This window comes from Ictalurus furcatus, chromosome 23 (assembly GCF_023375685.1).
Source record: "Ictalurus furcatus strain D&B chromosome 23, Billie_1.0, whole genome shotgun sequence".
NCBI lineage: Eukaryota > Metazoa > Chordata > Actinopteri > Siluriformes > Ictaluridae > Ictalurus > Ictalurus furcatus.
Genome location: NC_071277.1, coordinates 11,730,431 through 11,756,491, shown reverse-complemented (window position 1 = coordinate 11,756,491; position 26,061 = coordinate 11,730,431). Strand labels below are relative to the sequence as shown.

At 38.8% G+C, this 26,061-nt stretch overlaps 1 protein-coding gene and 1 long non-coding RNA gene across 6 annotated transcripts in view; both read right to left on the bottom strand.

Moving 5' to 3' along the window:
• The window catches only part of si:dkey-197c15.6 (putative nuclease HARBI1), a 64,769-nt gene extending 39,331 nt beyond the window's left edge, over positions 1-25,438 (bottom strand). For all 3 annotated transcript variants that reach the window (XM_053611273.1, XM_053611271.1, XM_053611270.1), the window contains exon 1: positions 24,449-25,438. In XM_053611273.1, the coding sequence (XP_053467248.1) occupies positions 24,449-25,208 (760 nt within the window). In that variant the 5' untranslated portion in view covers positions 25,209-25,438. The remainder of the gene's footprint in view (positions 1-24,448) is intronic.
• On the bottom strand, positions 19,114-21,149 carry LOC128599558 (uncharacterized). 3 transcript variants are annotated; one of them, XR_008384433.1, is made up of 4 exons: positions 20,027-21,149; positions 19,785-19,823; positions 19,493-19,699; positions 19,114-19,406 (listed from the first exon to the last, which is right to left on the bottom strand). It is a non-coding gene; the product is annotated as an uncharacterized LOC128599558 (long non-coding RNA). The 3 variants fall into 3 exon arrangements; XR_008384432.1 differs by having other exon boundaries at positions 19,785-21,149; XR_008384434.1 differs by lacking the exon at positions 19,785-19,823.
• Positions 25,439-26,061: the final 623 nt, after the last annotated feature.

Sequence of the window (26,061 nt, the reverse complement as noted above, 5' to 3'; positions counted from 1 at the left end):
CAGCTTCTCAAAGCGCTGTACATAAAATCACAAAGTGTTGATGTATGGTTGGGCAGTGACATTTTATTATATAGCTCATTGAGGGCTAAATGACTATAATCATGCCAAGATCTATAGAGTTCTGTAAGGCCTACATAAAAAAAGGGTTGTGGATGCCTATGAGTCTGGCAAGTTTTTTTTTAAAAAGGTCTCCAAATTATTTGAAATGCATCATTCCACTGTAGGGAAAATCATCTACAAGTGGCACAGATATCAAACGACTGTCCAGGACCGGCCATCCCAGCAAATTCAGCCCAAGAGCAGATCATCTGATGCTAAAAGAAGTCTCAAAATTTAAAGGACCCCAAAATTGAATCACAGGATCTGCTAGTAACTGTTGGTGTCAAACTACATGCTTCTACAATCAGAAAGAGTTTTCACAAATTTAACCTGCATAGGAAGTGTGCCAGAAAATAGACTTTGCAAGACTACAATTTGCAAATGAGCATACAGGCAAAGACCAGGCCTTTTGGAATAATGTACTCTGGACAGATGAACTGTTTAAAATGGCCAATACATGCAAGAAAACCCTCAAACATCTTGCAACTGAAAGAATATTGCTTGGAAGCGTGGTCAAAAATTTTAGCAAGCCTGGTGGAAAAGTATGCAAAATGCATTATTTCTGTTATTTCTGCTAAAGAGGGCAATACTAGCTTCTGACGCCAAGGGTATACTTACTTTTTCCACAGGAGAATATTACATCTATTGATATTTCTGTTGAATAAATTATTGAAAAAGAAATTTTTTCCTTGTGGTTTTGTTCAAGTATATCAACTTCATTAATAGGCACTGTTTCAGTAGATGATCAAATGTTTGCTTATCCAAATATGTCATGAAAAGCCAACAATTTCCATGGGGTGTACTTATTTTTCACATGAATATGTGTGTGTGTGTGTGTGTGTGTATATATATATATATATATATATATATATATATATATATATATATATATATATATATATATATATATATATACACACACATACATATATATACACATACACACACACACACACTTTCACATTTAAATAAACAGACTACTGCTTTCACCTCCATGTTGTGGTACATTCCTGCTAATGTACAAATCTTTGCATCAAATTAGACTGATCCTTAAAGTGCATCATCTGGTAGAAGCAAAATATAAATAAAATTGTACCCAAAATATAGGATAAGTAAAAATAAAAATGCCATCAACCAAATGAAAATATCCAACCAAATATAACAATATTCAACCAAATGAAAACAATTCAGGCCTATGCAGAAAAGGCAATAACAGTGACTATGTTTACATGGACAGCAGTAATCTAATTATTGACCTTACTCTGAGTAAGATAATAATGTGATTAAGGTGTTTACATGAGTCGCTTTTAGAATACTCCTGTCATGTTCCCGTTTTACATGTTTTAGAACATAATTAGATTAACAACCCGCATCATTACGTCATCGCGCCACGCCGTCCCTCCAGAATTTCACGTATCAACATACAGTTCGTCTTCGTTATGGTACCGTATATGGTGTTTTTATTTAATTTTTTTTTACGAACACTTTAAGTGCAGTTAATTATTTGTCATGCTATATGTGCTAATAGACAACTGCTTGAAGCCGTGGGCTGCGTCCCAAATCGCGTACTTACCGTCCATATAGTAGCCGAGATACATGTATTTTTCCCACTACAGGCCTATAGTAGGCAAGTATTTTTTTGCCGTAAAACATAAAACTGCCGTGTGTGATCGTGTCCTGTCGCAAAATGTGGTGAAAACTCTCACACGATGTTAATAATGTAATTAAGGTGTTTACATGTCTGTAATACACGTCGATAATGCGACTAAAACAGGAGTACTCCAGTTTTAGTCGCAAGGAGTACTTGTGTTTACTTCGAGTATGACCTTAATCGGATTAAGGTAATTAAAAATTGCTGTTTACATGGTAGTTTCTTAATCAGAGTATTGTCTTAATCGGATTAATAGTGGATTATTGTTGTCCATGTAAACGCACTGACTGTTGCATTAAGGGAACAGCCCTCTCCTCGCTCAGGTCTCATTTGACCGATATTTATCAGTTTGTAGATGTAAATGGTGACTTCTCCATGTATACCGAGGTAAAGTTTGGTGCTCCACAAGGTTCTGTTTTAGGCCCACTGCTTTTTTCTTTATATATGCTAACTCTGGGTCAAATTATTCGTAAACATGGAATTAGCTTCCACTGTTATGCTGATGATGCACAGTTATATGTATCAGCAAAGCCAGACAATAGCTTAATAAAGTTGAGGAATGTGTAAAGGACATTGGATGCTTATTTACTTCCTTCTACTTAATTTTGACAATACAGAAGTACTTGTACAAGGACCACATGCAGCTAGAAGTAAGCTTTCTGATTACATAGTAACTCTGGACAGCCTTTCTGTTTAATCATGTGCAGCAGTAAAAGACCTTGGTATGATTATTGACCCCAGTCTTTCATTTGACGCTCATGTACATAACACTGCTGGGATAGCCTTGTTTCATCTCAGAAATATTCCTAAAACAAGAAATATAAAGTCACTACATGATGCAGAAAAAATAGTTCATGCTTTCATCACCTCTAGGCTAGATTATTGTAATGCCTTACTGTCTGAATGTTCCAGTAGGAGCATAAACAAGCTCCAGTTAGTCCAGAATGCAGCTGTAAGAGTCCTTATGAGAACCAGAAAGTATGACCACATCACCCCTATCTTATCTTAGCATGGAAGCAACATGGAGGCAGACTCAAACACCGAGTCAACTGAGCAACAGGAGCAGCTTGTACCAAAGAAAAACACTGTCTCCCTCATTTGTACACATTTTAGCTTCAGTAAAGAAGACACCGAACAAAATGACGTTAAATGTAAACACTGCAGAAAAACCATTTCAGCAACCAAAGGTAATACCACCAATCTGTTTCAACACTCGGAACAGAATCACGTTACTGAATATGAACAGTGCATGGCTCAGAAAAAGAGAGACTGACAAGCGCCCAGCAACAAGTGCCTCCACAAAGCAGGTGTCGATAACACAAGCATCTAAAAAAATTGCTATACAGTATGAAAAGGATTCAAGAAGATAACTGACACCATTTGTTACTACATTGTGAAAGATATAGCTCCCATAGCTACAGTGGAGCGCAGTGGGTTTGAACACCTCGGTAAAACTCTCCACAGAACATACACTACCATGCCATTGCAACCATATTTTTCCCCAAATTGCGCTGGCCAACATGTACAAAACGTCGTAAAAAGGTAGCTGCTGAACTGAAGTCTGCACTTTGCAGCCACATCTGATCTCTGACCAAGTAGGATGATAGTTTATATAGTTTGTGTTTCCTTCAATTATTTTATAATAAGATAAGAAATGCATGCTTAGAAAAAAAATTAGATTAGGAAAAAAAATCCCACCTTTAATAGTTGAGCATATTTACAGTACAAACCTTGTCAGTAAACTATGAGGGCAAAAAAAAACAAAAAAACCCAAAAGCAAAATAATCGTTAATTAATCGTAATCGAGGTAAAATGTTCAATTCATCGAAATTTTGATTTTAGGTCATATCGTCCAACCCTAATCAAAAGTAAACAAGTAAAATAATATGTCTAAAGACAGTGAGTAACAGAAACCACAAGGTGCAGTGAAAATGAGTTTTTATTATTAATTTAGGACTGTAGTTCTTTTTCAGAATTCAGTTCTTTTTGTGCATCCATAAAAAAATGTGCATAAATACTATTAAAATTATACATATACACACATTATATATAAATATATATATATATAGAGAGAGAGAGAGAGAGAGAGAGAGAGAGCGAGAGAGAGAGAGAGAGAGAGAGAGAGAATCTCACAAAAGTGAGTACACCCCTCACATTTTTGTAAATATGATTAAATCTTTTAATGTGACAACACTGAAGAAATGACACTTTGGTACAATGTAAAGTAGTGAGTGTACAGTTTTTGTAACAGTGTAAATTTGCTGTCCCCTCAAAATAACTCAACACACAGCCGTTAATGTCTAAACCGCTGGCAACAAAAGTGAGTACACCCCTAAGTGAAAATGTCCAAATTGGGCCCAAAGTGTCAATATTTTCTGTGGCCACCATTATTGTCCAGCACTACTTTAACCCTCTTGGGCATGGAGTTCACAAGAGCTTCATAGGTTGCCACTAGAGTCCTCTTCCACTCCTCCATGACAACATCAAGGATGTCAACTTCACCTTCCGTTTGAGGATGCCCCACAGATGCTCAAGAGGGTTTAGGTCTGGAGACATATTTGGCCAGTCCATCACCTTCACCTTCAGCTTCTTTAGCAAGGCAGTGGTTGTCTTGGAGGTGTGTTTGGGGTCGCTATCCTGCTGGAATACTGCCCTGCAGCCGAGTCTCCGAAGGGAGGGGATTATGCTCTGCTTCAGTATGTCACAGTACATGCTGGCATTCATGGTTCCCTCAATGAACTGTAGCTCCCCAGTGCCGGCAGCACTCATGCAGCCCCAGATCATGACACTCCCACCACCATGCTTGACTGTAGGCAAGACACACTTGTCTTTGTACTCCTCACCTGGTTGCCGCCACACACGCTTGACACCATCTGAACCAAATAAGTTTATCTTGGGCTCATCAGACCACAGGACATGGTTCCAGAAATCCATGGCCTTAGTCTACTTGTCTTCAGCAAACTGTTTGCGGGCTTTCTTATGCATAATCTTTAGAAGAGGCTTCCTTCTGGGACGACAGCCATGCAGACCAATTTGATGCAGTGTGCGGCGTATGGTCTGAGCACTGACAGGCTGACCCCCCACCCCTTCAACCTCTGCAGCAATGCTGGCAGCACTCATACATCTATTTACCAAAGACAACCTCTGGATATGACGCCGAGCACGTGCACTCAACTTCTTTGGTTGACCATGGCGAGGCCTGTTCTGAGTGGAACCTGTCTTGTTAAACCGCTTTATGGTCTTGGCCACCGTGCTGCAGCTCAGTGTCAGGGTCTTGGCAATCTTCTTATAGCCTAGGCCATCTTTATGTAGAGCAGCAATTCTTTTTTTCAGATCCTCAGAGAGTTCTTTGCCATGAGGTGCCATGTTGAACTTCCAGTGACCAGTATGAGGGAGTGTGAGAGAGATGAGACCAAATTTAACACACCTGCTCCCCATTCACACCGGAGACCTTGTTATCACTAATATGTCACATGACACCAGGGAGGGAAAATGGCTAATTGGGCCCAATTTGGACATTTTCACTTAGGGGTGTACTCACTTTTGTTGCCAGCGGCTTAGACATTAATGGCTGTGTGTTGAGTTATTTTGAGGGGACAACAAATTTACACTGCTATACAAGCTGTACACTCACTACTTTACATTGTAGGAAAGCGTCATTTCTTCAGTGTTGTCACATGAAAAGATATAATCAAATATTTACAAAAATGTGAGGGGTGTACTCACTTTTGTGAGATACAGTATACACATACATTATTTATATATATATATATATATATATATATATACACACACACACACACACATATATATACATTATACACATATATATAATGTAGATGTATGTGTATATATATATATATATATATATATATATATATATATATATATATATATATATACACACATAAAAGAGAGAAATAGTTTGTATATAATGTAACCATAGTTTTGACAGGTATAGGTCAAAGGTCAAAAAGGTACATATTCTCACTCTCTATATCTAGATCACAGGTCATGATCATAAAAATATTTATAGTTATGTTAAATCGGGATCACATACATTCCTGACACAAACGTTACCATACCTGGTACGGCCATGTGTATTCCAGACACCCACACACGTTGCACACATGTTTTTTCTTTTCACATAGAATATGAAACTCTCTGAGGTAGGTCATAAAAATATATATAGTTATGTTAAATCTGGATCACATACATTCCTGACACAAACGTTACCATACCTGGTACGGCCATGTGTATTCCACCCACACATGTTGCACACACATGTTCTTTCTAACACTCTGAGGTAGGTCATAAAAATATATATATTCATGTTAAATCTGGATCACATACATTCCTGACACAAACGTTACCATACCTGGTACGGCCATATGTGTTCCACACACACACGTTGCACACATGTTCTTTCTAACACTCTGTGGTAGGTCATAAAAATATATATAGTTATGTTAAATCTGGATCACATACATTCCTGACACAAACGTTACCATACCTGGTACGGCCATGTGTATTCCACCCACACACGTTGCACACATGTTCTTTCTAACACTCTGTGGTAGGTCATAAAATATATTTATAGTCATGTTAAATCTGGATCACATACATTCCTAACACAAACGTTACCATACCTGGTACGGCCATATGTGTTCCACCCACACACGTTGCACACATGTTCTTTCTAACACTCTGTGGTAGGTCATAAAAATATAAATAGTTATGTTAAATCTGGATCACATACATTCCTGACACAAACGTTACCATACCTGGTATGGCCATATGTTTTCCACCCACACAAGTTGCACACACGTTCTTTCTAACACTCTGAGGTAGGTCATAAAAATATATATATTCATGTTAAATCTGGATCACATCCATTCCTGACACAAATGTTACCATACATGGTATGGCCATGTGTATTACACATCCAAACAAAAATATGACACACACACACACACACACACACACACACGCGCGCACGCACAAACACACACGTGCACGTACAGACAAACGTATGCATACGAACCTGTTTATAAAAGTCGAGCATCCCTCTAGGTTTTATAATACTCTGTACTTAGAACAACGTGTGTGAGCTTACAACATGGCTGATGTTTGTCCTAACGCGCCGAAAAAAGCTCACCCTTTTTTGGGAAGAATAGAAAAAATGTTAGAACATGAAAAGATTCAATATTGGGTAATGTCAAACGGATGTACAGGCGGGTTTTTTTTTCGATGCAAAAAAAGGAACCATTTTGCTTTTCAAGTTCTTGGTCCCGGGACACATCCACTGGAGCCGTGCTACAGAGAACGTAACTTTTAACAAAGGTGACTGGAAAAAGTTCAGAAAATGGTGCAAGGATTTTGACTACATTGTTAGAATGGACTTCTTTTCCCCGGATGCGTACAGACGTAAATGGAACAGTACATCTCTTCAATGCAAATACCGCATCAGAGCAACAAATTTCTCCAAGAACCAGGTTTCACTGCACTGTGCTGCTGTATTAACCGGTGACAACGCCCCTGATAACAAAGAGAATTGTGAAGTACGGTATGACCGAACCAGCTGGCACGATCTGCAATGCTACTTCCATCAAATCGATGAATTATTCCAAAAAACTGGAAGAGACAAAGAAATTATGCAAATAAATGTAAGGCTAGAAGATGTCTTCTTCTGAGATCGTCAATATACTACTCTTGATCAGAAACTCCACCTCCCCCAAGACTCCTCCCACACGCTATATCAATGAGTCTGAACACATATCGAGTCAAAGTATTCTGAGCATCAACCAGCAATATGTCTTGTGAATTCAACCCCGTTTTCTACAACTCTGATGCAACCCTGTATAATGATGATGATGATGATGATGATGATGATGTGACCAGTTCGGGTTTTGAAGACGGTGAAAACCTAGGAAAAAGAAATCTGACCTATCTGACAACGAACGATGAAGCCGACGGGTGTATAACCAACACTGTGCTAACCATCATACGTGCTGTTATGGGAGAACTGCTGGACAGAGTTATCCAACAAGATCTGAAGGACAACTGCCACGGCTGTGCGATCGATCACCCGAGTCAACTCCAACACGCGTGTTTGTTCGAACCTGAAGAGTACTATCTACACCTAAACACCTACAGATTGCTGAAAAAACTGTTTAAACCGTGGTTCAAATACACATTGGCAAGAGGTCTGAAACTGTGTGGAATCAAACACACTCCTTCCCTGGAAAAAATTCAAGGTATCGCTGAAGCCACCGTGTGTGAATGGCAAGACGAGCCTCACATCAAAACCGTGCTGAATGAGGTCAAGGAGAAAACCAAAGACGTTTTCAACGAGCAAGTGTGCGAAGACGTTGTGGACTACTGGACCTTTCACTCATCTCTGGAACCCGCTGAACCGTCGCATACATGGGAAACTTCAAAACAAGCCACGTCTATTCTGACTGCGAGAAAAGCCTGAAGCCAATTAAAACAAAAATGTTGAAGACATTCGTAAATAGCGTGTGTCCTTAACACATCGGTGTGTATCAAGTTTTTTATATGTATTGCTGAAACATTTGAATGTAAAACTAAGCATGTATCTAAACCTGCGTGTGACATAAATTGTTTAGAATGGAAAATGTTACTTTGATTGAATATGTAATACCTAGCTCACGTGTTCTGAGATAAATGCTTAATCTACACCGGTGTTTGATCATTCTTGTCTTGACACTCGAAATGACTGAACGATTGATGAAGAATATATATTATACACCGTCAGAACCTGGTTCGTACGGTGGTGTTGAGAGTTTGCAAAGAGCTATTGTTGAGAAAATAGGTAAAACAGCTAATGATACTGAAATAAAAAACTGGTTAGCAGAGCAGGATGCATACAGTCTACATAAACCAGTATCTACAAAGTTTAAAAGAAACAAGGTTTTTGTGAAGAACATCGATGAACAATGGCAAGCTGATTTAGTCAATATGAGCAACTTGTCAGAGAGTAACGACAACGCGAAATTTATGATCACGTGTATAGATATTTTATCCAAATATGCCTGGGTACGTGTGTTACGAAACAAGACCAGACTCGAGGTAACTAAAGCTTTTGATTCCATTCTAAATGAAGGTAGAGTCCCCAAAAAACTACAAACTGATCAAGGGAAGGAGTTTTTTAACAAAAATTTTCAAACAGTAATGAAAAAACATGACATTATTCACTTTGCTACGGGTACAGGGCAAAAAGCATCGGTGTGTGAAAGGTTCAACAGAACGCTAAAGACCAGGATGTGGAGATATTTTACCGCTTTTAACACAAGAAAATACATCGACATAGTTCAGGATTTGATTCAAGCGTACAATCACAATTACCATTCCAGCATCAAAATGAAACCCGCCGAGGTCAACGAAGCCAATTCCTTCAGAGTATTTAAAACCCTCTACGGACTGTTATCACCTAAATTAAAGAAACTAAATTTCAAGTTTAAAGTCAGTGATATCGTTAGAATTTCTCGTTTAAAAAGACAGTTTGAGAAAGGATACGAGCAAAACTTTACGGATGAATATTTTACAATCTCCGAACGGATACCGAGAGATCCCCCAGTATATAAATTACAAGACTATGATGGTGAAAAAACTGAGGGAACATTTTATGAACCCGAGTTACAAAAGATCATTATCGGTAAGGACAAGACGTTTAAAATTGAGAAAATCTTGTCTGAAAAGACCCGAAACCAGAAAAAAGTCTGCCTGGTGAAATGGGTGGGTTGGCCCGATAAATTTAATTCCTGGGTTCCGGTCGAAGACGTAGTTAACATAACAAAAGGATCGCCATGAACAAAACTGAAAACTATATTCATTAAACCATGGAAGAGTGTGGATTCTTTGTGACCCTTCCAAGCAATGCGTCTTTGGATATCTACCCTAATAATAAGATCGCGCACTACACTACTAAATTCGCCAAACCAATCGATTTGAACGGAATATGGGAAGTCTCGCTCGTAGAGGTTCAATATATCCAGAGTTGGTACTCGTTAACGGAGGAAGACAGTATGTGTCATATTATTCAGAGGGATGGAAAGAGAACACAAAACAGTAACTTTAATATCACTCCAGGATATTATAAAAATATCGATGAAGTGGTTAGTGAAATCAACAACAACATAAAGAAATTGGAACTCGGAATAGGGCTATTCTATAACCCTATGAAAAATAAAATACGCATCGTATCCCAAAAACATTTTGCGTTCAAAGCTAATGGAAAATTAGCATATATGCTCGGTATGAACCCCGGAGTTCCGATAACAGCCTGAGAACCAGACGCGCCTAACCCCGCTGATATTCACGCAGGCTTTTACACGATGTATGTATATACAGACGTTATCAAGTATCAACGAGTTGGTGACAGTTTTGCCCCGTTACTGAGATGCGTACATATAACGGGTGAAAACAACAAAGTCGTCACAATTACTTATGATAAGCTGCATTACGTACCTCTCACCAAGAACCACATTACCGATATAGTAATCGAAGTCAAAACGGATCAGAACAAGCCTATACCTTTTAGTTACGGGAAATTTATTGCTAAACTACACTTTAGACCCGCTAAACATTCGTTCCGTATGTAAAATGATGGATAGGGGCTACGTTAATCCGCAGACCTACGTGGGTTATTACGTCCACCAGGCTGGAAATGGTCTTCCTGGGTTTCAAGGCGCCCCCACCATGTATGGGTTGGGGCTAGGAGGACTGTTCAAGGGTCTTTTTAGAATGGCAGTTCCGTTCCTCAAAAGGGGTTTTGCTATTGCAAAGCCTCATTTAAAAACAGCTGCTAAAGGGTTCGTAAGCGACGTATTCAGCAACATTATGAGCAAGACACAAGCTCAGAATCAAGACGGATCGGGGCTTACGTTGATTGCACGTAAAAAATCTAAAAGGCTCCCAGGGCGTCGACACGTGGTTCCTAATAAAAGACGTAAGGTTACTAAAATCAAGACCAGTGTGAAAAAGACCGAGCAGAGAGGCAACAGGCACCCTCACAAGAGAAATCGGCTGAACATTTTCTAACATCATGGCGTTCTTACACAGTCTATCCTCAGAGTGTACCAAGACAGAACTGGATATTTTCACATTACCTTATACCCAAACGAGTATCGAAAAGTACACTTATGTCGAAATACCTCCACTTTCCGCTCTTACGGACAACGGGCCCCTGGAGTTCTACGTGGCTGGAAACGGGGAGGATTACCTCGACTTGAACGACACTTTTTTACATCTGACCTGTAAAATCGTGAACCCCGACGGTTCCAATATAGCTAACGATGCAAAGGTTGGGGTCGTTAACTACCCCGTAGCCTCACTTTTTTCACAAGTGGATGTCATGCTCGGGGATCGTCTTATTTCTCAATCTAGCAGTACATACCCATACCATGCTACCTTTGAAAGTCTTATCAACTATGGAAAAGATACACTGGAAACACAATTTTGCACCGGGCTATTCTACAAAGACACAGCGGGGCATATGGACGCCACAGACCCGGACGGACGAAACAAAGGTCTCAAAAAAAAAAGGGCCAGTTTCAGTGCTGAAAGCAACACCTTCGACCTGATTGGACACATTCACTCGGATATATTTTTTCAGGATAAACTTTTACTGAACGGTATCGATTTGAGGATTAAAATGGTCCACAGCAAAGCTGAATTCTGCTTGATAAAGGAAGGAAATTCAAATTTCAATCTGAAAATACTCAACGCTTCTCTTTTTGTGAAGAAAGTAACCGTCTCACCGTCTGTAAAAATCGGTCACGGACAAGCACTTCTCAGCGCCACAGCCAAGTATCCGATCGAAAGAGTCTGTTTGAAGACCTTCAGTCTAGCTGCAGGGAGCCGCATTTGTTCACAAGAGAACCTTTTCCTCGGCCCCTTACCTAAAACCATTATCTTTGGGATGGTAGACAACGATGCCTTCAGCGGGTCGTACAATAAAAACCCTTTTAATTTTAAACATTACGATGCAGAGTTTATCGCGCTGTACGTAGATGGTACGCAATATCCTGCAAAGCCGTTTCAGCCTGTTTTTCAGTCCGATAACGTGGTCCATGAATTCCATTCTTTAATTTTAGCATCAGGAAAGCAGCTGAAAGATCAGGCTTTGTCGATAAACAGAGAAGAGTACCTGAACGGATATACTTTATTCGCATTCAACCTGAATCCCGATGACGATTGTGGGCAGCATTTGTCATTAATAAAATCGGGCAATATGCGATTGGAACTCAGATTTCGTCAACCACTTCCGAGCACGGTGAATCTAATCGTGTACGCCAGTTTTGACAGCATTCTAGAAATAAACAATCGAAGAAACGTGCTCATCGATTACCAGTAACTCATGGATACCAGAGAACTAACGGAGGTTATGAGAAGTTGTCCTGAAATAGATAAAATATTTCATGGCATGATGGCCTGTGACGAGCTACCTACAAGTACTCTGAGAAAGTTTCCAGCTTTATTCATCGTAAACACACATCCGAGACACATGCCGGGTGAGCACTGGCTAGCGTTATGCCTTAATGACGAAAACACAGGAGAATTTTTTGACGCGTACGGAAACCCTCCAGACTACGAACTCTTTCCTCGATCGATTCATTATTTTTTGACAAAGAACTGTTGCAAAATAAAATATAACCCTGTACAAGTTCAAAACTTTACGTCGGTTTGCTGCGGGCAACACTGTGTGTTTTTTCTGTGTCACAAAGCTAAAGGTTATTCATTTAACCATATTATGTCTATGTATAGCAAATATTTAAATAGAAATGATAACACTGTTGTGTCATTTGTTAAAAAAATGTACCCTAGAGTAAATAAAAAGCATTCAATTACATGTGTACAATGTGTTAACTCTCTAGATATGTTTCATTTGCTTATGTAGTGGAATGTTAAATGACGATGCTTCACAAGAAAAATGTTAAACAAAAGTTATTTTATTGAAATAAAGGGTAACATAACATAACATTCTTTGTCCCTTGTCATTTCAAAAACCAAACCAGTCAGAACGGTTAAAAACGGGGGATTTGAAAACTGGTTCGGGTTCATAGTCTTTGCTTTTAGGTGGGGAAACAAGATGAGAGATATCTTTAGATCTTTTTATGTCAGATATTTTGCGTCGAACACCACCATTAGGTATTGCTGAAAAGGGTATATTTAGGTTGGCTACTGTCTGTAAGAACTCTTTCCAACCTAAAGGCCTCCGTTCGTCGGATACTCGATGAGGGGCCATGAGATTTTTAAGCAAATCCACCATGTGAGATCCTTTGATAGTGTTTCCCTTAAAAATAAATTCACCGCTATCGTTCCACGCAGCACCGGCTTTTAAAAGTTTTTCCATAACGTACGAAGCGTTTTTGTTTCTAGCAGAAATGTTAGCGAGGACCTCTTGCACGATCTCGTCTTTGGGTGGTTCGGTCACCGCTGCTTCCGTTTTGCTTTCCGATATTTTAGGTAGAGACAGGGTCAATTGAGCGGTTTCCTGCTCTCCTACATTAACCAAGTTTAAACAATTTTGCAGCACAGACGCGTAGTTTCGCCTTATCGTATTCGTTCAGATCAGTCCTTGATAAAATACCTCGTATTGCATCGTCCAAGTTGTTTTCAACAGTCTTTCTTATGGTTTCCTTCTCTGCGGCGATGTTTCTAAGTTTATCGATCTGATGTTGAGGGGCTAAATACATTTTCTCTGCAGTCTCCATGTTAATTGTTGCGGGATGCGATTAAGCTGCTTATAAAAGGAATGGCTACACTGAGTAAAGGCAGAAGAAATCCTCCGGATTGATTAATAACTTTCCTTTTTCTTTCTACGGACGCTCTTTTATCAGCAAATAGTTTGATCCATTTTTTTTGTTTTTTTTAAAACCCGATACTGTTTTGTCGTCAGTGGTATGTTTCCCCTGAGCACGTTTAAAGCTAGTTCACATATGCTGAGGATGAGATCTGTGGGTGCATCACGTAATATATCCTTTCTCCTTCGGGATGGAGACCTGTGTAATGAATACAGCAATGGGAGGGTTTTTTTCAATCGCTCAGACATTTGTTGTCGATACTTTAAAGTTTTTTCTTCTTCTTCGGAACATACACAACCGGCTTCTCCCCCGGAAACAACCCTGACCAGAGACGAAGTTCTTCTGGCGTTTGTGCTTTCAGGTCAACAAATAAATACCCGTAAGGTCTAGAGACGGCATCGAGAAAGCATTCTAAAAAATACTTGCTGTTACCCGGATACATTTGACGAGCCAGTATGCTGATCTGTAATTTATCTCTAGGGTTTTTAAAAAGAACCATGTAGTTGGTGTTCAGGTTGATTGTTCTACTGGTCTTGCCTTGAAAAAACAAGTTTTGAACGAGGTAGATGACGCTCAGATTTCTGTGATGTGTGTATTTTGTAAAAGCCTTTTCTACTTCGTCGTTTTTACTGGCGGATTCCATCAAGTCATCGATTACCAACAAGTTTTTTTTATTTGGAGGAAATAGTTCGTCATCACACAAAGAATCAGGGATTCCTTGAAGAAAATTTATTTTTATTCTGGTCAATAATTCATCATACAGAGGCTGCCAACACGTATAACACCAGACAATGTTTTCCGGAACAACCGACATTGCCTCTTTACAGTTTTCCAACAACATTTTGATAAAATAAGATTTTCCACTATTACTCGGTCCACATACGATACATGAAAAGGGAAGTTGCATCCTAGCGTCAAAAGCAGTCACGTTCATATTTTCCTTTACAAAACACATCAACAGAAACTATATACACATATATACAAGAATAGTCTTAATATCCGTAAGGGAGAGTTGTAAAATCAGATAATAAAACACGCTTATCGTACACAACCCTGAACCTTTTCAACTGTGATTTGTTTCTCAAATGAAACCCCTTTTTATCTCTCACGATTTGGTTATGCGTGGTTACGAGATGACCGGTATGATCCGGATTTTTCACTCGCTCGTCCACCAGTTCTGTTAGTGATTTCAAATTGACAATTTCAGAATTGATACAATTTAAAGTAATGCCTTTAGCTTTCATGGTTGTTTTTCCTTTTATGGTTTTGTAACCGTAGGTTTTAGGACCTGCGCTTACAAATTCCACGATTTGATCGCCATCATCTAGTTCGTTGGTAAGACCACCCAAGTAATCGCTTAAGGGCGGCATCCAGTCACCTTCCTTACTTTTAAAAATGACGCTATCGGTGTCTGTGTACAAGCAACGCTGATCCAATCGATCCATCAAATTGTACAGCTCAAGTCTAGCGTACGCTGTAGTGAAAATGCCGATGAATACATTAGCATTTAGCGGTTTAATCAATTTCTCGTCTGCGTAACGCCACTGTACCATCGCCACCTTCTCATTCAAAAAAGACAACTGACTCACATTATAAATATCGGAGAACATGAACTGTAAAAACTCGGCAGGATCGCGAATTAAGGTCGTGTTTGATCTGTCTGGTCTTTGACACATCTTACCCCACAACGAATTTAGTGCGAGTTTAGCCACTGATCCTTTGGCAGGATTAACAGTGATAAATTTCGGATCCAACATAATCCCTTCGTTCTCCTTATATTTGCGAATGTACTCACGTTTAGATGATTCATCAAAGACCCAGGACGGATAACCTGAACTTTCCTGTTTGGTCTTGAGGAACATTTTAATATATCTCGTAAAAAGCTTATCAGACCTTTTAGGAAAGTGCCACACTTCAAACACTTTTAGAATTTTGTAACCTTTTTCGACGGCTTTCTCAATTTCGATAGATGCCCATGTTCCGGTAAGAGCTCTCTCCTGAGCCGTATGATTGCATTGTTTTAGCTGATGTTTGGCACACGTTCTACATAGAGGAAAGAGGAGTTTGCTTTTTACAATGGTAGAACAGGTGCCCACAGACCCCTAGGTGGTAATACCTTTGCTCTAATGATACCGAAGTAATATTTCAGAGGTCGAAAGTCACGATAAATGATGATAGGGTGATCGATCGGGTATGTCTTTGTCTTATTTACGAATGGGTAAAGAGAGGTAAAGACGAAATAATCGATTCTCTCACCGGGTTGAGCTAGATAATGCAAATTTAACGCGTTTGTTCGACCGCCGTAAAGAGCATCTCGCGGGTTTAAACGCTCAGGAAAGTCAAAGTCTTTTAGAAAATTTAGCACGAGATTGTCGTTTTTCTTCATTTCATTCCACTCGTGTTCCCACATCAGAGTGACTTGCAAATTGAGAATTAATTCTTAATTCTCTCCATCGATTTTTGACGGATATCTCCGAAGGTTGCGTTTGATTTGGTAAGAGGATGCGGGGTCATTGAGGGAAAACACTTTTCACAGCCGTGATAAAAACATCCAAGAAACTCAAAAACCTTACGGTTTTCCTCACAGTAACCATCTACGTAATAGGTACCAAACCTGACTTCACCTTCGTTCAACGCGTGGCGAATGGGTAGGTTTTGCGTTTTTGAAACATATTCGAGCCATTGTATGGAAGGTGTTGAGAAAGATTTCTGAGTGGTGATGTAGTTATCAAGCGGCGGAATAGCTAAAGTGTCTTTACGCAGGAACTTGGTTCTAAAGATTTTCATGCACACAGATGCGATCGTTATGCATTTAAAAGGATCGACCTTTGTACTATCCAGAATTTCTTGTCTGAAAGCTATACAACCCTTTCTCAAAATTTCTACGTCGTTCACACAGTATTCCGCCATCTCTTTCTTGAAATCAAAGACTTTGTCAGAAACCGTTCTGTACCACTTAAAGAATTCTTCTCTATCCTTAGGCATCATGCCATCTACACCGTAAAACTTAGGGTCAGGATACGGCCCTACGTAATCCTGATGTTCTACGGTGTTCCAGAAATGAGGAAAATAGCCTTTCTTGCTTTCCGAAAAACCCATGGCTTTTCGGATGCTACTCAATTTCATGGGTAAGAACGATAGACTATCAATGTAGGACTGACGAAACGCGGTATCGATGAAGCACAAAATTTTACCGCCTTGCACTATGATTTCGGGTGTGATTCCTTCTTTCACTAAATGGTTTAACAAAAGGTATGAATCGAACCCTCTAGCGTTATGAGCGATAAACTTGTAACTGTGGTATGTATTACACCGAAACTTTTTAAAGAAGGCACTGACGCAATCATCCCCTTCAGCCACCCACTCCTCTCCCTTAAAATCAATACAGAATATGAAATTAGCTACATGTGTTCCTGTTTCCTGCCTAGTCTCGAAATCGTAAAACACATAATCCGTATTATCGCTTTCTTTCCTAGCCCTCTGTATAAAACATCTATGCTCGATATCCTCATCGAGTTTTTGGCCACAGAGTATGCATTTCGAATGGGCACATACGTGATTCTCAAGATTAGAAGGTTTATCCCGTATCACACGTTTACATTTACCGCAGTAGAATCCCGTTTCACACATAGAATATTCGCCTTTGCGCGATTGAATCTTTGCTTTATGCCTCTCGAAACAGTAATGTGAGCTACACAGTCTCTGACACTCGGTCATTTAGTAACATTCTTAGGGTGTTTGTAACAATCGGGGTCGTGACAAACGTTGCAGCTATAAGCGCATTTATGTTTCCATAAAACGTCAAACCCGGAATGGCAGAAATGACAAACATGACTCGTTCCTAAAAGTCCGGTGATACTTTTAACCCCATAATAGTGGTTGTCATGTAAAAACAAGTAAACTGTTTTTTCGTGGGGAGTCTTGCTAGTTTGAAAGAAAGAGTATCCGGCTTTGCTAGCAGAACAGTGTACGAATACGATTTCACAATTCAAATGTCTCTCAAATCTCGATACGTCAGCAAAGCTGACCGCGGTGTTTACGGATAATCCCACATCGTGTTGTAAGTTTCTAGAGATTTGTTCAGTTTCAAAATCATTTTTTTCACGATTCAAAAGTTGGCTAACACACAAGGCGAAGCACATGTTGTCTCTGTTGTGAAAAATGTATAGATGCTGCATTTTCTTCTGCATGGTTTCTGATTTGAATATATGGCCTATTTTCCTTCTAATTCCACCGCCCCGAGGTGGTCGGACGATTTGGACGACTATTTCAAGGGTATTATCGGTAAAAATTTCACGTTTACTCTGAATTGCATTTTCGAGCATGGTCAGAAAAGAACATAAATCGATGACACCATTGTCTAATTGAACGCGCGATGAAACATTGATCGTATCACCTCTAATTTCAACGGTGACTACATCCTTAGCAGAAATTAAATTGTTAGCGATTTCAATCACACTGTTTAAAATCTCTAAAACATAATTATAAAAATCTGCAAAGCTGTCAACGTTCGCGATAGAAGAAAAATTCACTCTTCTCCTAATCTCAGTGTTGTTGAATCTTTCCCGATTAATTATTCTAATATTAGGATCTAATCCATCACCCTCTTGCTCTACTTGGATATCAGGCGAGTACATGTTTTCCATTTGAGAATCTTGGATATTGGGCGAGTGCATGTTTTCCAATTGAGAATCTTGGGTATCGGGCGAATGTGTGTTTTCCATTTGGGAATCTTGGGTATTAGGCGAGTGTATGTTTTCCATTGGACGGTTGTACTCATTATCGTTTTCCGAATTTTGTGCAATATTGGCAGGGTTTTCGATTAAGTTAACCAGACTGTCATTTATCCTCATAAGACTTTGATTAAGTTCGTGTATCATATCATGAGAAGATAACGGTCTAGGTTCCTGAGCGTTTTCTGGAGTTGAGACGATATTCTGAACGGGAGATAATGACATATTTTCATTGATTTGATTCACCACGTCTATTAAACATGGATTTATCTGCATAGATTCTCTTTGTTCGATTAGGTTATTTTGTAGCTCTAGCAGACATTGATTTAATTCGAAAAATATGTCGTGCGACGTCACCGGCGTACTTGATACAGTTTGACTGGAATTTCGGCTGGGGTTTTCATTTTGAGTATTGCTCTGCTCTGACGATCTTAAATTTTCATTCAACTGATTGACTGCATCGATTAGATCAGGGTTTAATTGTACTGAATGACCGTGTTCATTTAGGTTATCATGTAACTCTAACAGACATTGATTTAATTCAGAAAATATATCGTTTGGCGTCACCGATGTGTTTGATACGTCGTAATTTGGACTCTGATTAGGTCTCTCACTAACGACTTGGTGTGACGGAATTAAACTTTCGTTCAGCCGGTTGATCGCTTCAGTTAAACATGGGTTCAGGAGTGTGTACGAATCATGATATAATGGACCATTTGAAAAACTCTGGTTTCCGTCATAAAAGAAATCATGCGATAATGGAGAATTTTCGGTTCTCTTTTTTTTTTTAGTCTCTATATCCGAACTGCATTTCAGTCGTTTCTGCGCCATATCTATCATACAATTTTCTAATCAACTTTATGTTCACTGAGAGACATCTATTCACATTTTCAAGCGTGCTGTACAGTAAAGGGATAAAATCTGTACCTCGACCAGATTCAAGTGTATAATCAATCTGTCCAAAGTTTTCCAATAAATCAGTCTTTGCTTCGAAGAATTCACGCCACACTGCACATATCTGTTGTAGTTCGATGTCTTGTTGAATGTCGGTTTCCGAGATGATTTCCTCTTGGTCTTCTATTGCATCACTCGTATCTATAAGTCACAGAACATGTGAAAGAGCTTTTATTTATTTATTTTTTGTGCTGGGTAAATAGAAGGTAAAATATACATCAACTCACCTGAAATATCTCCGTCGTAAGCACTGTTAGTCACGTTTCCCTCAACTTCTGAATATGATACAAACAATGTTATATTCACGTATGAAAGACTTTACAGCATGAAACATTTATAATTTTATGTTATGACTTGCGTGTGGAGCTCAGATTCAAAAGGTCATGAGCGGTTGTTTCGGGAATCTCATCATCAGAAATAAATCACCAAGCTGTCTATAAAACAGTAAAACATACTTTTAATAACTTAACATTTCCATTTTAGATCATTACATAGATCTAAGAGACAAATTTTAATTACCTATACACTAGAATCAGATGAGCTTAACTCGGTCTTGCACTGTAATATAAATGTAATGAATATTTTAATCTTAGATAAAGTATCGTACCAGATTACATAATGACCAGATAAGGATGATGATTTTTGTACTCAGAAAGATTAGTTCTAAGTTTATATCAATATCATTGCCAATTGGATAATTACATAAACATTGTATTTCAATTTATATTTAACTATTAATTGATTAAAATACATATTTTTACCTGCTGAGAAATCCATGGTGTCTGGAAGTAGTGAAGGATAGACTCTGGAAATTCGGTCGAACCTTTGCCGATGTTAAAACTTTCGAAGTGCTCGACTTTTATAAACAGGTTCGTATGCATACTAGTGTGTGTGGGGTGTGTGTGTGTGTGGGAATGCATCAGAACGGGGTTTTACGGTGTTGACCTTTGACCTAGGCCTGACTCAGAGTGCTTCATATTCTACGTGAAAGGAAAGATCGTGTGTCCCGGGACCGAGAACTTGAAAAGCAAAACGGTTCCTTTTTCTGCATCGAAAAAAAAACCCGGCTGTACATCCGTTTGACATTACCCAATATTGAATCTTTTCATGTTCTAACATTTTTTCTATTCTTCCCAAAAAAGGGTGAGCTTTTTTCGGCACGTTAGGACAAACATCAGCCATGTTGTAAGCTCGCACACGTTGTTCTAAGTACAGAGTATTATAAAACCTAGAGGGATGCTCGACTTTTATAAACAGGTTCATATGCATGCGTTTGTCTGTACGTGCACGTGTGTGTGTGTGTGTGTGTGTGTGTGTCATATTTTTGTTTGGATGTGTAATACACATGGCCATACCATGTATGGTAACATTTGTGTCAGGAATGGATGTGATCCAGATTTAACATAACTATATATATTTTTATGACCTACCTCAGAGTGTTAGAAAGAACATGTGTGTGCAACTTGTGTGGGTGGAAAACATATGGCCGTACCAGGTATGGTAACGTTTGTGTCAGGAATGTATGTGATCCAGATTTAACATAACTATATATATTTTTATGACCTACCTCAGAGTGTTAGAAAGAACATGTGTGTGCAACTTGTGTGGGTGGAAAACATATGGCCGTACCAGGTATGGTAACGTTTGTGTCAGGAATGTATGTGATCCAGATTTAACATAACTATATATATTTTTATGACTTACCTCAGAGAGTTTCATATTCTATGTGAAAAGAAAGAACATGTGTGCAACGTGTGTGGGTGTCTGGAATACACATGGCCGTACCATGTATGGTAACGTTTGTGTCAGGAATGTACGTGATCCCGATTTAACATAACTATAAATATTTTTATGATCATGACCTTTGATCTAGATATAGAGAGTGAGAATATATATATATATATATATATATATATATATATATATATATATATATATATATATGTGTGTATATATATATATATATATATATATATATATATATATATATGTGTGTGTGTGTGTATATATATATATATATATATATATATATATATATATATATATATATATATATATATATATATATATGTGTGTATATATATATATATATATATATATATATATATATATATATATATATATATATATATATATATATATATATATGTGTGTGTGTGTATATATATATATATATATATATATATATATATGTGTGTATATATATATATATATATATATATATATATATATATATGTATATGTATATATATATATAATGTGTGTATATATATATATATATATATACACATACATGTGTGTGTCTGTGTGTATTGAGTTCTTTTCAGTCGTATATAATTGGACAAACAGCGTCTCTCCGCCCTCACACTCCGCACGTAACCCCGCCCCCACTCACTTGCTCCCGTTTTCTGTCGCAGCATTGAGGACGACACGACCACAAGGTAAGATAGCAAAAGTGAGCTGGTTTGTAAGAAGAAAAACAATAGCTCAATCATTTGGAGATGGTCCGGGTTTAAAAATCGGATGAGCATCAGAGCAAGGTAATATGTAGCATGCGCAATAAACATGTCACAACATGTGCTGGAAGCACTACAAACCTCTTTCACCATTTACAACAGCGACATAAACTACAGTACAAAGAATGTATTAAACTTTGTGGAGGTTGTGCTGTTTCAAGCCAGACTAGAAAGCCTTCTGCCCCAAAACAAACCTCTTCACAAGCTTCTTTTACTCAGGGTGTGCCCTAAGAAAAGAAAGGTGCCAAGTGGCAAGATATAACAGAGGCAGTAGCCTACTACATTGCTGAATTATGTTAAATAATGGAAGAAGTATTCTCAGAGATGTGCATATTTTTCATTTAACATATTTTATAAAGATTTTTTTAGCGCCTAGTGACTTTTTGGACAAACCTTAGCAACTTTCCAAATGTCGCCAGTGCTGTTCTGCAAGCGCAAGGTCTTGCTTTCCCGCTGCACTCACACCTCTCTCTGCATCTGCTCTGTTCATTGAGAGGCTGAGAGCCAGAGCAGCACATTCCACTGATCACACGGCAGCGGTCATAGATGTGAATGTAAAAAAGAAGCAAGCGCACATGTCCCACTTATTGCTTTAACAACATCATGGCTAAGGAGACGCGCCCTTTGTCCCGATTTACATAATTCATATGCGAAAGTTTTTAGAATGCAAGGCGAATGGAATGCAACATGTTTTACACGTAGAATAGTACACGTTATTACAGCCTAGTTCTCTTGTTCAAAGTAATTAGTGTTCAGAAACATTTTTGATAATTCATGTTCCATACCTGTCCTTTATATATTTTTATAAAGGTCATAAAAGTTATGAAAAGTAATTTTAAAAAGTACAAAAACACAAAAGCAAAAAAAAAATCTATCTATCTATCTATCTATCAAACAACAGATTATAGATTAAGTTATATACAGATCGATTTTATATAGAATAGATAATCATTATACCTGGTCTCCTCCAATGGGGGTGGGGGGGGGCTGGCATGCCACATGATAGGGGAGGCTTGGGAGGGGATTTAGTTACAAAAGGTTGAGAACCTCTGTTTTAGATCACTGTTTGTGTTTCTGAGGCTCTCAAGACTGCATGCAGCTGTCACTTGTAGCCAAAAACAATGGTGAATGATACTAAATATATATCGTCACTGATATCGTTATCACAATAAATACCAGAAAAATATTGTGATATAGTTTTAAGTCCATATTGCCCATCCCTAGAATCAAGGAAAGGATAACCTGTATGTTTACTTTTTCCAGTCTGTCTGTTATTGTGTTAACAACTGAAGGTTCGATAGGCTCCAGGTTCCCCGTGACCCTGAAAAGGAGTAAGCGGTAGAAGATGGATGGATGGATGGATGAATGGAATACTGCCAGAGATGTGACTATTTTTGTTTTATATATTTATGTAATTTTTTATTTACATTTTGATATTTACACAGCTGTGTGTATTCTCAAACAGGAAGAGGAACCCTGTATTTGCACTTTATTTGGATCAATGTCTTATGAGGTGTCACAAACACCTTTATCTATATGTAGTTGGCTTACAACTGAGCATTTAACCCACATAAACAATATCGAGATAAATATAATATTGCCATTCAGGCCAAAAATATCGAGATACTTTTGGTCCATATCGTCAAGGCCTAATACAAATTTATATATAAAGAAAATTGGTCCATGACAAGGCTCCATCCTTCAAGGATGATTTGTCAACCATTATTCGAGAAAATTGGAACCAGCTTGACGGAAAATATTGTTTTCCATTAGTGAAGTCCATGCCTCAAAGAATTCAGGCCATCATAAAAGCCTGAGGAGCAACAAAGTACTAATTGTGATTTTTTTGTTGTTGTTGTTTATGAATCCATAATTTTTTCATCTACTTGATCTGGAAAAAATATGGCATGAATTAAAACAATTTAAAGTAATTTGTTTCAGGTATGTTTCACGAAGTCAGAATGTTCACATATTAAACAAAAATTATTTTTGTCTCATATCTGTCTGTGATTTGTTTATTTCTTACGAAGTAAAAAAGCTGGGTGACCATCCTCTAAGTGTAGCGATTCCATAATTTTTGCCGGGGAGGATAGATAAACAAACCATCCATCCAACTTCAACCGCTTACTCCTTTTCAGGGTCGCGGGGGAGCCTGGAGCCTATCCCAGGGAGCATCGGGCACAAGGCGGGGTACACCCTGGACAGGGTGCCAGTCCATCGCAGGGCATACAATCACACACACATTCACACACTCATTCATACACTACGGACACTTTAGACACGCCAATCAGCCTACCATGCATGTCTTTGGACCGGGGGAGGAAACCGGAGTACCCAGAGGAAACCCCTGCAGCACGGGGAGAACATGCAAATCAAACCCCGACCCTGGTGGTGTGAGGCGAACGTGCTAACCACTAAGCCACCGTGTGCACCATAAACAAACCAACAAATAAATAAAAAGACAAACAGACAGATTTATATCATATGTGTGTGTATGTATATATATCTCACACACACACACACACACACACACACACACAAACACACACACACACAAACACACACAAACACACACAGAAAGCCTGTCCCCAAAGTACTGTGTGCAGCTTTACCAGATCAGGCAACACCCCTGCACGTCCAATTTGTGTATTAAATTGATCTACTCACCCAGGACCCAGGTCTGACCATGCTGAAGTCTGTTAAACTCCTGACAAATATCTGAGCTTTCCCAAACGGCCTGTTCCTGCGTCCCCCCAGGACAACACTGCTCCACACTCAGTAGATTTCCATCCACGTCACTTATGATCTGCACCATTACTGAATGGTAACCCCTGGTGTTAAGGAAAAGACTCTCTTCAGCCGGTGAAGGGTTCACATGGACATGTAACCAACCCAAAACACCCACCACGTTTGGAATGCCACTTATATATTTAAACCCCTGTGCAACGCCCGTGCGATCGTCGTAAGTGCCGGGGAAAGTGATGAAGTCCGTGCACATGTCTTCCAACACCTTAGACACGGTGTTGACGGCGTCGCTTGCACTTGCGTGCTCCAATCCCAATGCGGCTGTGATTTTCCTGGGGAGGAAACCGTGCGCGTAGAAATATAGTGCCGCAAGTGTCATTGCTTCAATCGAATTGGCGTCGCTACTGGGTCTAAACACGTCTTTTTTCATGCGCGCTTTAATGCAGTCCACAATAAAAGTTAGACACTGGCGAGTGAAGTGAAAACACTGTGACAAAAAGTAATCATCGAAAATGTCCAGGCGGCTTATTGACTCGTGGCTGAGCTTGTCTGTTGCGCGGGGTTCCATGCTATTGCTACTGCTACTGCTGTCGCTGTTAAAAATTTTAGGAGTCGGTTCGCTACACACACCTCTGTATAAGTCCTCCTGAACAGCAAGCCACACTGCCCCGGCGTAAGACATGCTGACAGGTTATATGTAACGTGACCTGAACCACGAGATAGATCAAAACACCAGCCAGTTAATACGCTAAAACAGAAACGTAAAACAGATTTGAGATATTTTCAGCACTAAACAGCTTCTGCCAGAGGTTGAATAAAATTACTGTTCGTAAACCCTCGTTTCTGTTTCAGTCGTAACCTAATGATTAATCAAAACAGAAACAACTGTTTCGTGAGCAACAGATTAGACCATTTTCCTTCCGGGTGGAATTTGATAGGATTTTGTCAAAATAAAAGTCTCATATTGTGAATAATAATCGGAACACGATGACGACAAATACCGCTGAAAACAAAAATAAATAGCTAAAGCTTGAGGAACATAAAATAATAAGCAACAAAAAGAAAAGATATATAAGTGGTAGAAGATAGAGGAATTTATTATGCCATATTTCAGCCTCTGCTTCTTTAACAAAGGAAATACACTGTACTATGGCTGAATATAATAAATTGTCACAATACATTTTTCTGAGAAAATGCATTTTTATAAATCACAATACATATTGTATTTTAGAATTGAATTTGGGAATCATGATCTTTTATGATCAAAGTACCCAGTGGGGTAAAGCCAAAGGAAGGTGTGCATGGAGCTCCAACGTAAACTGCAAGTGTGGACAGGGGCAACTGGAAGCCTGAATGCTGCCAGCTTTGTTGGCTCATTGGAGATTGTAAGACAAGGAAAAAATTTTACTGATGGAGGATAATGTAAAGTCATGCATGTTGAGTATGGCAACTGAACTGTCTGTGGATTTCCCAAACAAGGAGAAAATCATTCAGAAAATAAAAGACATGCCCCTGTTAGTCTGAACAGTGCAAGA